Source organism: Hoplias malabaricus, chromosome 7 (genome assembly GCF_029633855.1).
Source record: "Hoplias malabaricus isolate fHopMal1 chromosome 7, fHopMal1.hap1, whole genome shotgun sequence".
Taxonomy (NCBI): Eukaryota; Metazoa; Chordata; class Actinopteri; order Characiformes; family Erythrinidae; genus Hoplias; species Hoplias malabaricus.
This window is the reverse complement of record NC_089806.1, coordinates 33,171,932-33,187,485: the sequence shown is the minus strand read 5'-3', so window position 1 is coordinate 33,187,485 and position 15,554 is coordinate 33,171,932. Positions and strand designations below refer to the sequence as shown.

The 15,554-nt window shown below is 39.0% G+C and overlaps 1 protein-coding gene across 6 annotated transcripts in view; it reads left to right on the top strand.

Moving 5' to 3' along the window:
• Positions 1-203: 203 nt before the first annotated feature.
• Positions 204-15,554, top strand: part of tprb (translocated promoter region b, nuclear basket protein) — a 29,910-nt gene continuing 14,559 nt past the window's right edge. Inside the window, exons 1-24 of one of the 6 annotated variants that reach the window (XM_066676545.1) lie at positions 204-407; positions 1,880-1,984; positions 2,065-2,138; positions 2,620-2,716; positions 2,818-2,921; positions 3,059-3,223; positions 3,581-3,673; positions 3,762-3,842; positions 4,343-4,430; positions 4,676-4,816; positions 4,904-5,007; positions 6,067-6,264; positions 6,817-6,924; positions 7,698-7,927; positions 8,397-8,560; positions 9,230-9,372; positions 9,765-9,913; positions 10,056-10,218; positions 10,517-10,651; positions 10,740-10,880; positions 12,134-12,299; positions 13,838-14,004; positions 14,715-14,867; positions 15,069-15,389. In XM_066676545.1, coding sequence (XP_066532642.1) covers positions 257-407; positions 1,880-1,984; positions 2,065-2,138; positions 2,620-2,716; positions 2,818-2,921; positions 3,059-3,223; positions 3,581-3,673; positions 3,762-3,842; positions 4,343-4,430; positions 4,676-4,816; positions 4,904-5,007; positions 6,067-6,264; positions 6,817-6,924; positions 7,698-7,927; positions 8,397-8,560; positions 9,230-9,372; positions 9,765-9,913; positions 10,056-10,218; positions 10,517-10,651; positions 10,740-10,880; positions 12,134-12,299; positions 13,838-14,004; positions 14,715-14,867; positions 15,069-15,389 — 3,441 coding nt within the window. In that variant the 5' untranslated portion in view covers positions 204-256. The remainder of the gene's footprint in view (positions 408-1,879; positions 1,985-2,064; positions 2,139-2,619; positions 2,717-2,817; positions 2,922-3,058; positions 3,224-3,580; positions 3,674-3,761; positions 3,843-4,342; positions 4,431-4,675; positions 4,817-4,903; positions 5,008-6,066; positions 6,265-6,816; positions 6,925-7,697; positions 7,928-8,396; positions 8,561-9,229; positions 9,373-9,764; positions 9,914-10,055; positions 10,219-10,516; positions 10,652-10,739; positions 10,881-12,133; positions 12,300-13,837; positions 14,005-14,714; positions 14,868-15,068; positions 15,390-15,554) is intronic. The other 5 variants (XM_066676547.1, XM_066676546.1, XM_066676549.1 and 2 more) reach the window with 5 other exon arrangements.

The following is a 15,554-nucleotide window of genomic DNA, read 5'->3' as shown; positions in this document are numbered from 1 at the left end:
AGCAACAGAGGGACTACACTCTATAACTGCAGAACTACCAAGTGCTCATTTATGCTATCGAAGCTGTTTGAAGTTACAATGAGTGTAGACAGAAGGTAGGTGTCCCTAATACAGTGATCGTTCAGTGTTTAATGTTTCTGAGTGATTTGTGGTGCGTGATTTCGTCTCCTATCCAGTAGGTGGTAGTGAGAGGCTCTAAATATTTATTTGGGAGATAAAGTTCAGCGAGAGACACAGGAGGCGGTTTGGTGGAGAAATGGCGGCAGTGCTGCAGCAGATTTTAGAGCGGACTGAGATCTCTAAACTCCCCAAAGCGATCCAGACTAAACTGGAGAAATACTTCACCGACCACCAGAGTGAGATCGACGAGCTGAGAGCCCACCATGAGCAGTTCAGAGTGGACAGCGGTAATACCAACAGTGCACCAGACGACTGTGTCAACTCTCAGTTAGCCAATGCTAGCTGAAGTTTATTGTTTGATAACGTAATGGCTGGTTGTGTTAATAATTGTGCAGCTCAGCGTGGTCAACCAAGAGAGACCCCCGATCTCAGGTGTAGACTTTAATGTGCTTTTTAAATTAAACGGACCAAGAAATCTTTGGTTGTTAGCCTGCTAACGTAGCTGGAGCTCACACTAGATTTGAGTCGTAGGCGAACGAATCGATTCTTTGAGTTGATTATATTTAGTGAGGGCTAGGAAACGACTCTTTTTGAAGCACATTTGTTTTGTAAATTAAGACCGCAGTATAACAATGTATTTAAATTCCTTTCTGAATCTCATCCCTCATTGCCGTTTTTGTCTCTGGATTTGCTCTTATTTTTTTCAAATGAATGATTTGTCAGTCTATATTAATTATATTTTTACAAACAAGATGCGTTTAACCGTTATTTGTATTTATGTAATAGTTTATTTTTAGTTAACATATGAAAAAAACGAATGCCTAATAATAATAATATCCAAATGGATTAATTTTAGAGCCAAGTGTTGATTTCTATTGGTGAAATGATTCGATTGATTTGATTCTTTAAAAAGACTCGACACAGACGCTGATTCTTACAGAAACAATTAGCCATAGATTGAGAATTAGGAAAATATTTAATTAGCTGGTATTGTTTTTAATAGTTACTTGGGTCTATGTGAAGATATTTAACAGCACATTTTTATTTTAAAAAGTTGTAGCAAGATTAGCTCCACATGTTCTTATGTTTCAGTGTAATACTAAAATCAGAGCATTTCATAAATGCGTTACCTGGCATAAAATGTCACATACTCTACTATTACACTTACAGACTGTTGTCCTGCATAATTTCACACTGTCTTTCAATGATAAAGAACACCACTAAGTATTAATCTGGGTAGTGAATCATTCTCAGCGCTGCAGTGACACTGACATGTGGGTGGTGTTTTAGTTTGTGTTACGCTGGTAAGAGTGGATCAGACACAGCAGGGCTACTGGATTTGTTAACCCTTCAGTGTCCTTTCTGGGCTGAGAATCGTCCACACCCCAAAATATCAAGCCAGCAACAGCCTGTGCCACTGATGAAAGACTAGATGATGACAAACACAAACTGTGCAGCAACAGATGAGCTACTGCCTCTGACTTTACATCTACAAAGTAGGTGTGTTTAATAGAGTGGACTGAGTTTTAAAAGCGCAGTTTCAAAAGTAACATCAACATGCTGGTAGGATTAGATCACACACAACACACACACTAACTCACCTCCACCATGAACCTGAAAGGCTGGTCATTAATATAGACCCAGTTTTACAGAAGTGGTAACATGTATTAAATGAATTGAAAATATCAATATATATCAAAATATATCAAACAAAATGATCCGTAGCAGTTGGTAAAGTATTGTTATTTGTCTAATTCAGAGCAACAATTCTTTGACCTGGAGAAGCGGTTCACTGAGAGCCAAGATCAGTTTCTGTCGCTGACTAATCAACATCAAAAACAGAAGGATGACTTTGATAAGCTTGGTAAGCATTTGATCTGTCTAGTGTTGTTTCCAGTTGTCCAGATAATGGTTATTGAACGGAGAGCTGCTGTTTGTTTGCAGAGGTAGACCTCAAAAGTCTTCGTGAGAAGACAAAAGAACAGGAATCCTCCTATGCCAAGTTGGAGTCAGAGCAGGTAAAATGAGATTAAATTTATATGTCGCCATTGTGGTCTAAAACAGTGTAATGTTATATATATATATATTTTTTTTATTGTATGCAGCTTTCTAGGGTTAAATTAATGTTTTTGTGTATTTACGTGCTCAGTGCTCTTTCACTACAAAGCCCAAATTCATCCAACAACCACTGGAAATTATTATTTGTTTTAATGGACAGATGAAGTGGCTAACAACAGATGTGAGATTTGGAATTCCTATGTTATTTTAGCCTTGTGCTTTCCGTTTGCACGAACTATCTAACAGAAGCCCTCAAAATGCTTGTAGTTTTTTTTTAAAACATTCCTTAAATGGAGGATAAAAGATAAATTAATAAATTTAATTTTTACTCATTTATTTAGCAATTTTAAGCCATGGAGAGATTCCATCCACCAGTGTTTACTCTAGGTCTGACGTGTATGATGTGTTTCCTACATTATGTTAAAATTATTTATGTCTTAGACTCAACTCACCAAAACTAAAGATGAGCTGGAGGCAGAGAAGCGAGAGCTTGTGCGGACACTGGAAAGGAGGTCCCAGGAGGTGGACAGCCAGAATGGTATGAGTGCCATTCTTTTATTTGTAAAAGGCTCCTAAAGAAATCAGGCACGGAAACAGAACTATTTCTGACAGAACTATTTCTTTTTGTTTTTCCTTTAGAGGACATAAAAAGGTTTAACGACAAACTAGTGGAGGCTAACGCTGCAAAGATGCAGCTTCAACTGAAGCTGGATGACCTGGAGGCCTCAGAAGTTGCGATTAAGGTATGCTGAAATTGTGCAATCTTGTTAAGAACTTCATGTTCTGGTCCAGGTAATAGTTCTGGGGATTTTATGATACTGGATTTTATTACATTAAACATAACAGAACTCTGGGTCTGTCTGTATGTCTCTGCCTGCAGTACAAGGAGAAGCGAATGGAGCAGGAGAAAGAGCTTCTTCAGGATCAGGTGACCTGGTTGAATGACGAGCTGAAGGCTAAAAGTGATGAACTGCTCTCACTTTCCAGACAGAAAGGCAGCGAGATCCTGGACCTCAAGTGCAGCCTGAACAATAAGGAGGATGAGGTATGAATGGTCTCATGTACAATGTTTCGAGTTCACCGTAGTGGTTTCTTAATGTAAATTGAGCATTGTATTGGTGTCCTTGCAAAGTGTCTATAGAAGACATTGTGGCGCTTAACTGTTTTATTTATATTCTACACAATTGTACACCGCGAGATCACTTTGGGTAATTCAGGCCAGTATTTTCTTTCTGATGCCTGGATAATTAACTCAGACTTGCTGCAGAGTTGCTAGGACAGTTGAAATTAAAATCCTTAGTAGGCTTCTTAGTTTTGTACATTAATGTGATGTGATAAAATACAAAGGTGAATGCAGCTTATTTTTTAATGTTAAACTTGATTATACATAATTTTTGCGTAGGTTGCCAGATTACAAGATCAAGTGACCGGTCTTAAGGCCTCCAACGAGAACCTACAAAAGCAAACAGAGGATTTGATCAGTAAGCTGAAAGATGTGAGTTGTCGTTCCGCTGCCATCCCAGTTACCGCAATGACTTATTTTCACTGCTTTTCTTCAGCTAACTAAGCTCTTTCTTATTTAGGCCAAAGAACAGCAAGCTGGTTCAGAGGAGAAGTTCAGGAATGAGCTAAATGCTAACATTAAGCTATCAAACCTGTACAAGGTAAAGTCAGCTTTAAGTGCTTTGTATCACGAGACCTGGTGTCCTGGACCAGACTGTTAATTAAACTGAAATAAATATGTAAATAAATAAAAAATAGCAAAGTTACTTTCTGGAAATGTGTATTTTTATTTTGGTTAACATTTGCAGTACTGCAGTGTAAAGTTTATTTTGGTTATATTTTACAAGACAGTAAATGGTCCAATTAAAACAAGATATCTTACTGTAGAGTAGCCATACACATGAATGAAAAGTTATTAATAATGACATATTGTCTGAAGTAATAAAGAATTTGACCAATGTTGTTCAGCTATTTGCATTTTATACGTTATGCTGCTTGTCGTTTTAGATGTGAAGTCTCATGGCTATGGTGCCAAACTAAAAGAAAATATTCACCTAGAAACTATAATTCCTTAATGGAAATAAAACAGCTTTCAGGCGAGAAATGCAGCCCAGGCTTTGGGATGTAGCTACCTACTTGGTTCTGTGCTTGTGATTTTCAGGGAGCAGCAGAAGATGCAGAGGCCAAGAGTGAGGAGTTGAACCGAGCTGTGGAGGAGCTGCACAAACTGCTGAAAGAGGCAGGAGAGGGTAAGAGAAGCTCTAATCTCTAACTTCACTTGGATCTATCCACACTCTCTCTTTTATTCAAGTATGCTTTTTAAAAATTAACAAATAAATAAAACAAATACATAAAAACAGACAGGTAAAGTGAAAATACAACAGAAATGTTTCTTATTTTGGTAATGGCTTGACGGAAAATTGTAAAGTGCAGGTTAGGGTATGTGTGGTCTAATTCATATATTAAAGTAGCACTTTGTGTTTTCTTTGACCAGCCCACAAAGCTCTGGAGGAAAAGATGGCTGAAATGGAGAGCGGGAAGCAGAAAGAAATTGCTGAGCTTAAAGAGCAAATTAGCAACATGGAGAAAGAGTTGGACAATGCCAACGATCTCCTGTCAAGTACAAAGCTCAGAGGTGAGCAGGGGCACTATCAGATTCTCATTGGGGGTGCTCAGTAGCTCCTGTCATTGTGTAGAAATTAATCTGATTTGTTTTTGGCAGCAGGTCCCACGTCTGGTTTGGTACTTATGGATGAGAAGCTGACCACAATGTCTGCCACCGCAGCAGCAGTCAGCAAGATAAAACCGGACATGAAGCTCACTGAGGTGCTCCACATTTACAAGTAGCTCAGTCGATGCAAAACCTGCTAATAATAATTGGAAATCTATAGCTGGCAATAAGTAATTTTACAAATAACAGTTTATGCTTTATTTGCCAGGTATATTCAGGCAGTCAGTTATTGAACCCTACTGTTCAAATCTTTTCTGTTTCTGTGTTTAAAGTAGCGATGCACGATATATCAGCTGTCCGACATATCATTTGCAGATATGTGGATTTTAAATTATTATTATTTATTTTTTTGTTGTTTTTATCGTCCCATATTGGAATTTTAGCCGATGTTACAACCGATAACTTGGTGCCTTTTTGTGCTTTCGGATATACACTGACGCCTGTAAATACACAACTGGGTCTACCATGTGGACATTTTTCACAGTTTCTGCAGAAAACAGTTTCTGGGATTAAATTTCTCCGTTATGAAAACTAATTTAAAATATCACCGACACTCAGTACACGGACACAGACAGTGGTGTAATCTCTCTCACTCTCTCTCTCTCACACACAGCAGATTAAACCACAGGAAGATATTCTCAGCCACCACAGTGCAGGAGCCCTTTTCTATAAAACACATGAAAATGGATATAGAATCATTCAGCATCTGAATTTATTACTGAAACACATTGAAAAACCATCGCAAACACTCTCTCCCTCACTTGCTTGGAGCCGCTTCTCTCCCTTGCTCTCCAAAACAAACCCGGTGCTGCACTAATTGCCCCCCCTCTAGAAACCATTCATGCAGAACCAGTAGTAAATCTTTGATAAAAAATATAAATGAGCTACAGCTAAAACTTTAAAGATAAAATTAAACAGTACATAAATGTATAAATACGGGAAAAAAAAGGATTGTCTTATGAAAACCTTGAATAAAAAGAATTTAATTACAAAAGGATGATTATCGGTTTTAATATTGGTACAGGCTACTGAAAGATGCTAATTATTGGTTGTCGTGTCGACCCAAAAAATTCAAAATCGGTGCATCCCTACTTTTAAGAGTGATAAAATGTAAAGTTTTATTTCATTGACCTTCCAAGTTGCTTGTTGTGCAGATCTACACAGCGTATGTGGAGTCCCAGGAGCAGCTGCAGCTAGAAAAATTGGAGAACAAACGTGTTAACAAGTACCTGGATGACATTGTGCAGGAGGTGGAGGCCAAAGCACCCATCCTGAAGAGACAGCGGGAGGAGTTTGAGCGCACACAGAAGTCTGTGGCCAATCTTACCTCCAAGCTGGAGCAAGCCGTGCAGGTTTTATCAAATTCTGTTTATTTCTGCATATATCATATGTGATGCAACTGTATGACTACATCACAGATCGTACAAAGGTGTATTTTATATATAGTGTATCACATCATTGATACATTTTTTAAAAATATATATGCTTTGGAAAAACACTTTTTTACTAGTACTTACTTGGTAACATATAATTTTATCTTCCAAATTTCATGAGTTCAGAAGTCTGTAGATGGCAGTAATTATCAAAATTCTGAAACAGAAAACATAATTATTTTTTTTCCTCAAGTACCTTTTGGATGGCAAATTGGAAGCCTAATTTCCCATCTATCGCTGCTTGAGATGCACTGAATATGCAACCAGTGCAATCAAACGTGTGTATGGAGAAATGTTATCTTTATTTCTATAGAATTAATAATTTAGACATTTTAGCCTGTCATCCCAAAAACTTATCTGAAAAAATTGAGGAGTTCTTTAGAATTCAGCAAACACCATCCTTAGTGTTTAGCTAAGGATGCATAGTTATTCAGGTTTAGGTATGAATTAAATGCAATTATTTTTTTGCAGGAAGTGCAGCGCTTGCAAAGGGACTCAGATGAGGCCAACAAACGATCATCTTTGCTGGAGAGGGACAACCAGAGGCTTGAGGTGCAGTTGACTGATTTGGCTCAGCAGGTGAGCATTGAGAACTCCCTCTGTTGTTATTTGCTTGTTGATATTTAAAGTGTTCTGCAGAGAATTGGGATCTCACATATAAGAGTAAAAATCAACGTCAACGATTCTGGGAAGCTGCTACTTTATCTGGTTTGTTTAATTTTAGAAGCTTCATGTCTTTTAAGGTGTTACATTATGTTTATGGAAACAATACATAAATGTATGTACATGACAAAAGTTTAATTCTAAGGATTTATTCACTGTTTGAGTAACCACAAAATCTCAATTGTTTAGTTTTTAGCACTTTTGGTCTGTTTCCTTTCATGCATTTAGCGCTCTCCCAAATGTATAGTCTGTTCTGCCTTAAGTAATCTGAAAAAGCAAAAATAAGTCAACCATACCAACCTATGGAGGAGAAATAAAGCAATGTCCTCGTTTCATTCATGATTTTCAAAGTTTGAAGGAGAGAAAGCCTAGCATATCATTACCCATTTATTGACACTAGGGCTTCGTAAGCACTTCAGAATGGTTTCCGGAGAGAAAACAGACTGGAGAGCTCAAATTTTGAACATTGTTTTCGTTGTAGTCATGCTATGTTATATAAAATGTATGTTATATGTGAATGTATTTTTTATTATTAGTGGCTTGAAGGCAAGTCAGAGAAGCCAAATGTACACAACCTGTGACATAATGAAAATGAGGAATGGAAATGGGTCCAAAGAAACTTTGTACACTTTAATTTATATATTTTTGCTTGTGAAAGATGTTGAAAACAAAGTTACTGTGGCTCTCAGGTGCGTGTGTTGCTGATGGAGCTGGAAGAGGCACGAGGGAACCATGTGCTGCGTGAGGAGGATGATGTGAGTTCAGCAGATGTAAGCAGCACCTCAGAGGTGATCTCTCAGCACCTGGTCACCTTCCGAAGTGTAGAGGAGCTCCAGCAGCAGAACCAGCGTCTTCTGCTGGCCCTCAGAGAGCTCAGCGACGAACAGGAGAAAAAGGAGTTGGAGGGAGAGGGCAGCAAGTGAGTAGATTGTTGATCAGTTGAATGCAGTGCTGCTACTTGAGGTGGACTTACAGAACCCTTACCGACTTGGTGTTTTTATTATATAGTATTTTTAGTATTTTTTTTTTAGTATTTTTATTATACAGTCACCAGAAATAATCCTAATAAACTGTAGCAGCAGTGCAGAATTCTGTCACCATAATCAGCAAAGGCAGCATACCATTTTTGAATTCTATTAATAGAATTACTGGTGAAATCTGAACATCTCCTTGTAAGCCTAGAGGTATGTCGCAAAAAGACCAGTTATTCTATTCTATTCTGTTCTAGACCTGTTATTTTGCTTCAAAACTGTTTTGTGAGACGTCACATTTCTGTCACATATATATAAATGAGTAAATTGTATCAGTACTACAATTGAGTTGAAACTGAATTGCAAGACCTGAAATAAATGTGTCTCCATCATTGTGTGTGTGGTATTCGTTTTCAGGCTCAGTGAATTGCAGAAGAGTCTAGAGAAAGCTCAGGGTGAACTGGAGCAGTTGAGAGAGCAGCGTACTCACCAGATGCAGCTTGCAGAGTCCATCGTACGCCAGCGAGACATGTACCGCATTCTGCTAGCTCAGACAACTGGGGTCAACTTCCCTCAGTCAGGTAAACACAAAAAAAAAATATATGCAAATTTGTTCACTCTTGGGCTGTTTATATGCTAGATTTAACATGTTGGGCTGTACATTTTCATATTTTATATTTTGTTTTCTTCCATTGTGGTAAGTGTGGCAAATACAGACATTTTCCCTTAAAGTTTACAGAAAAATGTCACAGGATTCCAAACACCCACGTAGCACCCTGTGAAGTGGACTACACAGGGAACTTGAATTAAATAAGATTCCAATACAAGACTGGAAAGCATTTATTGAAAAGGGACATTCCAAATACATAGGGTGTAGTGTTTTTGCTGAAAACTATCAAAAATGTACCAGTTAATGTGCGAGGTACGGAATATACAGAATAATGTAAACACTACACAGAAATGTTGAATCTCCATAAAATCGCTTTTTGACCTATTACTAGTGGTACATGGCTGCAATTTATTAGTCATTAGAGCATTTCAAATGAAGGGATTTAACCGACTAAGATTCCCTTAGCTGATATCATGTGATTAGTTTGTGGGGTACTGCTTAAGGACCCTGTGTAATGGATTGCAGCTGTATTTAAGTTTGGTACTTGTGGAGAGTGTGTTAACTTATTTTCTCATGTGCGCACACACTGAGACCAGACCTTTTTGTGTTTGGGTTAACCACTGTAATATATCAACACCAGGAACAAGCCCAGAGGAGTTCTCCCTCACCTCCACCCCCCGCCGCTCCCCTGCAGTCACGCCCACTGCTGCTACACCCACTGGACTCGTCTCCACGACAATAGAATCTGCAGAGGCTGTCGAGGCCAAGGCTGCTCTGAAGCAGGTGAGGCCTGAACTGTGATTCGATGTGAATGGGTGTATGAAATAGAAGTGGGATTCTCTGTGCACCTCATGATTTAATTTGATCTTGATTCATGATCAAGATCATTGTTATTGTGTGTGTGTGTGTGTGTATGTGTGTGTATATATATATATATATATATATATATATGGGCTACTGATAAACACACACTCGCACTTGAAGTTGAGCCTTGGGAATGTGTGCAATCAGCTGTCGCAAACCCTCGCTCACTGCCCAGTAACTCTCAAAAACACGATTATAACACTTTGATCAGCAAAACTTACACTACAACACATGAAGAAAGTGTACTGACTCAATTTATTAATTGTTTTGATTTTTCGGAACATGCTCAATTTGTTTTTGTGCATATATAGCTCCAGGAAGTGTTTGTAACCTACAAGAAGGAGAAGGCTGAGAATGAGAAAGCTCAGGCTGAACAATGTGAGAAGCTACAAGATCAAATATTAGAACTGCGTGCCAAGAATTCCAAGATTTCAACACAACTAGAGTTTGCCTCCAAGCGGTGAGTTCAGAAGGTTCCAAAATCGTCTCACAGCACTCTGCTACAAACGTTAATGTAGAAATAAAAAATTAATATAGAACTCCATGCATTAGTTGGGCATAGATCTGTAGGTAATTAATTTTTCTGTGTGTTTATCTGACAGTTATGAAATGCTCCAGGACAATGTGGAGGGGTACCGGAAGGAAATTTCTTCACTCAGAGATAAGACCCAGAAACAAGCTACTTCTGTCCAGAAAAGTGAACAGACCATCCACAATCTAACACAAGATCTACAGGGAGCTAATGAGAAGCTTGCCATGGCTGAAGTGAGTAGTTTTTTATATATTATATAATTTTTTTTTTGTTTCCCCTCTTTTTGGTTAAAATTCCTGATTGATTCCTGGTAGGCTCTGTATCCTAAATCATGAATAAAGTTGAATTGTTAAACCATAAAACTCCCAGCACTAATGTATGGACTGAAAAAAGATTAATGTTCATGTACATATTAGTCTCTCCACCTTGATAAATCCATTTATGATCACCATATAAAGAATGTACAAAATGAACAACACTGAGAATTGGTTGAATGTGTCCGTGACAAACTGTTTGTTGTGCCTTTCTCAGTCTCGAGCAGAGAGTCTTCGCAAGGAGAGGGACATGCTGAAGATGGTGGAGTCCAGACTGACCCAGGAGAAAGAGTCTGTCCTCTCGCAGCAGCGAAGCCAGAGCCTTCTGCTAACCAACCTCAAAACAATTCAGGTACTGGAGCACCCATTGTATTTTATTGTTTGCTAGATGTGCAAGACAGTGTCTTGAAATATTAAGCTGTCCCCTGCTGTCTTCCAAGGCCACTCTGGAGCGCTCTGAGACAGAGACCAGGCAGAGGCTGACTGCACAGGTGGAGAAGCAGGAACGGGAGATCAACCAGCTACAGAAAAGGCTGGAGCATGAGGTGGAGCAGAGACACCTACTGGGACGCAACCAGGATGTAAGTGATGAGTTGTCTTCAACTTGTCTCTCAGTGCAGCAGGACATGTCTTTGCAGAGTATTGGCCATTATCTATTGCATTCACATTCACTGGTTCTGGAATGGGTTTCTGGTCTTATTGAACAACTGGTAATGGGTTCATTGCAGTTACCCCTGTCCTGCATATTCTTGTTCAACACACATTCTTTAAAGGGGACGTAATGTGCAAAACTCACTTTTTGAGTGCTTTTTCTGAGAGTCAGCTGAAAGAATTTGGTGTCAGTAATCACATGCTTCTATGAGCCGTTTGGATGGCTCCCTTATTTTAACATCACACTAAGAAAATTTGCATAGAGCCACCCTGGCATTCTTGAAAGTGTTTGTGCAGGCAGAGCCAGACAGCCCTATACGCTCACTAAGCATGTAGCCTACAGCCCTGCAAATTAACGAAGGCCCGGTCGTGTCAAGTTGGATAGAGTTTGTGTATAATCAGAAGATGAAGGGAAATCTCTCCATGACCTTAAGAGTAAAGATATACTGATGTTTTTATACTGTCTTGTACAAAAAAAATTGAATTCCCCAAACACACCAGTACAGTTTAAAAGCTGCTTACTATTTCATACCACCTTTAAAAAATAATAGTTGTTTCTTAGTTCTTCATAATTTCAGTTCCATATTTGAAGTTTTCGTTAAACACCATAAACGGTGAAGCAGTTACAGGTGCCTGGACAAAACTACTGCATCATTTAAGGTGACGCAAACCTGCAAGCTGGAGAATGAACAGCTACATTTGCTACTTTTTCTTCTATTCCACTGCAGCTGTTACCAAAGGCATGGGCTGGGTGGGGTGTATCCAGTAACAGCTTATTTGCATAAAAGTGGCAGCGCCCTTAAACGGCTCATTCTGAAAGGATGACAAAAGAAACTGACAAGAATAGAGCTGGTGATATGTCTTTGTGAAAGTGATACCAAAATTATGACTTTCGATACAATATCTGCCTAAATATTTTGATATTGATATTGAACCCATACTATCTCAAAAACCTAGAACGTCATGAAAAGTAATGTACTTCCGCGACAAGCTGAGGGCAGTCGGCAAAATCGCTGGTATCTGCTTGTTAATTGTCATGCCACACGTGACGTTTCACCATTTCTGGATCTAATCGCACCTTCGGCCAAGTATCATACATTCATAAGATTTGTTTATTGTTTGAATAAAGCTGAATAAAAAAATGTCTTACCTGAGAAACCTGGATGTGGATTGCTGTTCACAGATGCAACTGCTGGATTCTAAAAAGCAGCTTGAAGCACAAACTGTGTTGCACCAGAGGACCAAAGAACAGCTGGCCGCGGCCCAGCAGGAGCTCAGCACTCTCCGGCAACAAGTGAGCAGTGGCGAGCATCATCTGGCTTCACCTACCGTACACGCAAGTCTCACAGGTTAGAACTTTCACATTAATTCACTACATTAATAATGCTACAACTATGTAAAGGTGTATTTTTTAAAGATGTAGTATACTTTGCAAAACTTAGATCACTGTTTATTACCTTTCAGTCAAAAGGGCATTTAATGCGTTGTTCCAAAATTTATGCATTTTAATATAGCTTACATTGAAGAAGCGAACACACAAATTACAGAAATGTTAGATTGTTAACACTTCAATGTCATTTTTCATTATTTCTTATTTTTCCTTGGAACTTAATGTGATTATATTTTTAATAGCCATTTTGACTGGAAATTATTAAAAGGAAGTTTTCACAGGGCTGCAGGAGCGAGCACTTGTTAGAAGTGCCCTAGTTAAATCAAGTATGAGGGGGGGGGGGGACTTCCTTTAAATCTTTATTGATTATTTGCTGATTAATAATCAGATATTTACCAAATACAGGATGTGGTCTCAACATATATGTGAAATCATTTCAGTAGTGTCTGACCATGTTTATGGCGTGTCTTATGTTTTAATTACCCTTAATTAAGGTCTTCACGCGTGCAAGAGAAGCTATTTTATTCTCTTCGATTTATGTGGACCGTGTAATAAAATATTTTATAGAGGTTTTTATTGAGTGTGATCCTAATGTTTATGGTATGTTCATTAGAATTGTATTTTCTGGCCTGTGATGTGGATTCTTCGCCACTTGGCCAGACGTTGTAATACTGGTCATTGGAGATTAACTTAACAGTAGGAGTTGTTTGGATGACTCATGTTCCTGTTAAGTGTTTGGGCAGAGATATGTACATGAAAACTGGGTTCACATTTAAGCTTCAGTGGATAACTTTTTGGTAAATGAATCATACACTGTATGCCAAATTGTTATAGAACCAGTTTGTACGCTGATCAGCCACAAAATTAAAACCCCTGACAGGTGACGTGAATAATGCCCAGTGGCATCTGACAAAGAGTAGAATACATAAGGCAGCAAGTGAACAGTTTGTTCATAAAGATATGTAGGAAGCAGGAAAATAGGCATGCATAAGGATCTGAGAAACTTGGCCAAGGCAAAAATTGTGGTGGTTAAATTTTCATCCGATGACTGTAAACTAAGTTAATAACCTTAACATTTTTTTCAGACAAAGTACACTCATTCATGCCAGTGATTTTAATGATATAGCTCCATGGCTATGGAGTGTAAACACCTCCAAATACTATTTTAAGACACTAGATCTTCTGCTGAACTGATTCAGCGCCTTCCAGTACCTTTTGAGATGATTTGGGGATAGTGTTAGCAATCTGGATCTCGTGGCTTAATACCATCAAACTCCCTCAACAATGTTCCATCATCTAATATACAGCTTTCTCAGAACAGAATAATCAGTTAGTGCCTGTTGAAACACTTGGTTATAGACGAAATGTTGGATGGGGACGTGTCCACAATCTCTTTATGTCCAGCTGCTGTTAACAACTAGAAAATAATTAGGGTTGATTTACTTGGTTACGTTGGACCATTCATTCACTCACTCCTTTTCTGGCTGTGTGCTGCAGGTGTGCAGGCTGGTGAAGGAGACATTGAAGAGGTACGCTCCCATCTGAAGCAAGCTGAGAGCAAAGTAGAAGATCTGACAGAGAGGATGAAGAGCACCACTGCCTCCCTCGAGCAGTATAGAGCCATGTGCCTAAGCCTGGAGGAGGCCCTGGAAAAAGAGAAACAGGTGACTGGCAACATGAGAGAATTTTGAAATATTCTACGCTATATTTTTTTTAGTAGTGACTAGTTCTCCTTAATTCACATTAAGCTCAACTGCATAAATTCTTTTCTCCAGCAACAGATCTGAAACAATCCTTTAGTAATTCTTATAATGGTCTTATTAATTTAAAACTGTCTTAAGTTAATGTAGTTAATGTACATTTATTGTAAAGTGTTACCAATTTACTAGGACCCTGATGTCTTAGTGGGTAGCTAGTTAACGTCCACTTCCACCTTAAATGGTGAATCAATTTCGTTCTAGCACTTGATGTTACTGCAGAATTTAAGGTGGAACTGGAAGGTCTGGAAAAATGCTGCTGAATTCAGATTCAGAAGAGTTGAAAGTGGGTGATGAATATAGTTGAACACTTCTGAAGGTGTAGGTAGGCGTAAATTTAAATTGACCTAAGTACAGCAGTACTATATTGTTGCAGCCAGTGCACAACTACCTTAAGAGCACTGTTAGTAGCCTGGGAATGAAGCACTGTTGAATGAGTTATCTGGCTCTTGAAGTGTCGTCCCGTTTCATAGGGAAAGATTTGAACTGCTACACTATGTATCTCTCTTCCAAGGATGACACTCGAAAACAAGTGATAGGTGTAAAGATAAGAAATGGAAAAGAACCTGCACTGGGTAAAGTTTTTTGGTCTCTTTTTCTTTCTCTCTCTCTCTCAGGTGACAGAGCAAGTGAGGGCTTCAGTTGAGAGCCAGATGACTGAGGCTCAAGAGCAACAGCGACAGTTGGAAAAGAAGCTTCTAGAAGCTGAGAAGGAGAAACAAGAAATCCAGGAAGAGAAACAGAAAGCTGTGGCAGCTGTTGAGCAGCAGGTAATGTTCCTTTTGCTTCCAGGTTTTGTTCCTTAAATCATCTATATTGTGACACACACAACTAGACGGTGACAAAAGCTACCTATTTTTTGCCAATGTCTCTATATTAGTTTAATCAATGTAAGCATATATTTTTAGCAATTTTCCCAATTTCAGAAACCTGAACCAGAGAAGGATAGTGAAACTGAATGTGTATTGCAGGTGACTGAGCTACGCAGCAGTCTGAACAATTTACAGGCTGAGCATCAGGATGCAGTGCAGAGGGCCACAGTGGCAGGAGCTCAGGAGCAGCAGGCTCTGCTGGATGCACAGGAGCAGGTGCGACTGGCTTCCGAGGCTCAGGACAAGTATGAGCGAGAGATGATCCTGCACGCTGCTGATGTGGAGGCTCTGCAGGCAGCTAAAGCCCAGGCTTTGAAAGCCGCTCAGTTCCGCCAGCAGCTAGAGGAGAACGCTCAGAGAGCCAGTGCACAGCTACTGGAGGCTCGAGTGTCCTGGGAGGAACAGGAGAGGATCCTCAAGGTACTGGCTGTACAGTAGTGATATTTTAATATTATTCAATAAATTGTACATAGTATGGAAATAATAACAAACTAGGGTTGCCAGGTTTGAATTTTGTACCAAATCATTCAGTTGGTTCTGTTGCCTGGATATTAGTGTTCTATTGTAGACTTCTGATTTAATGCA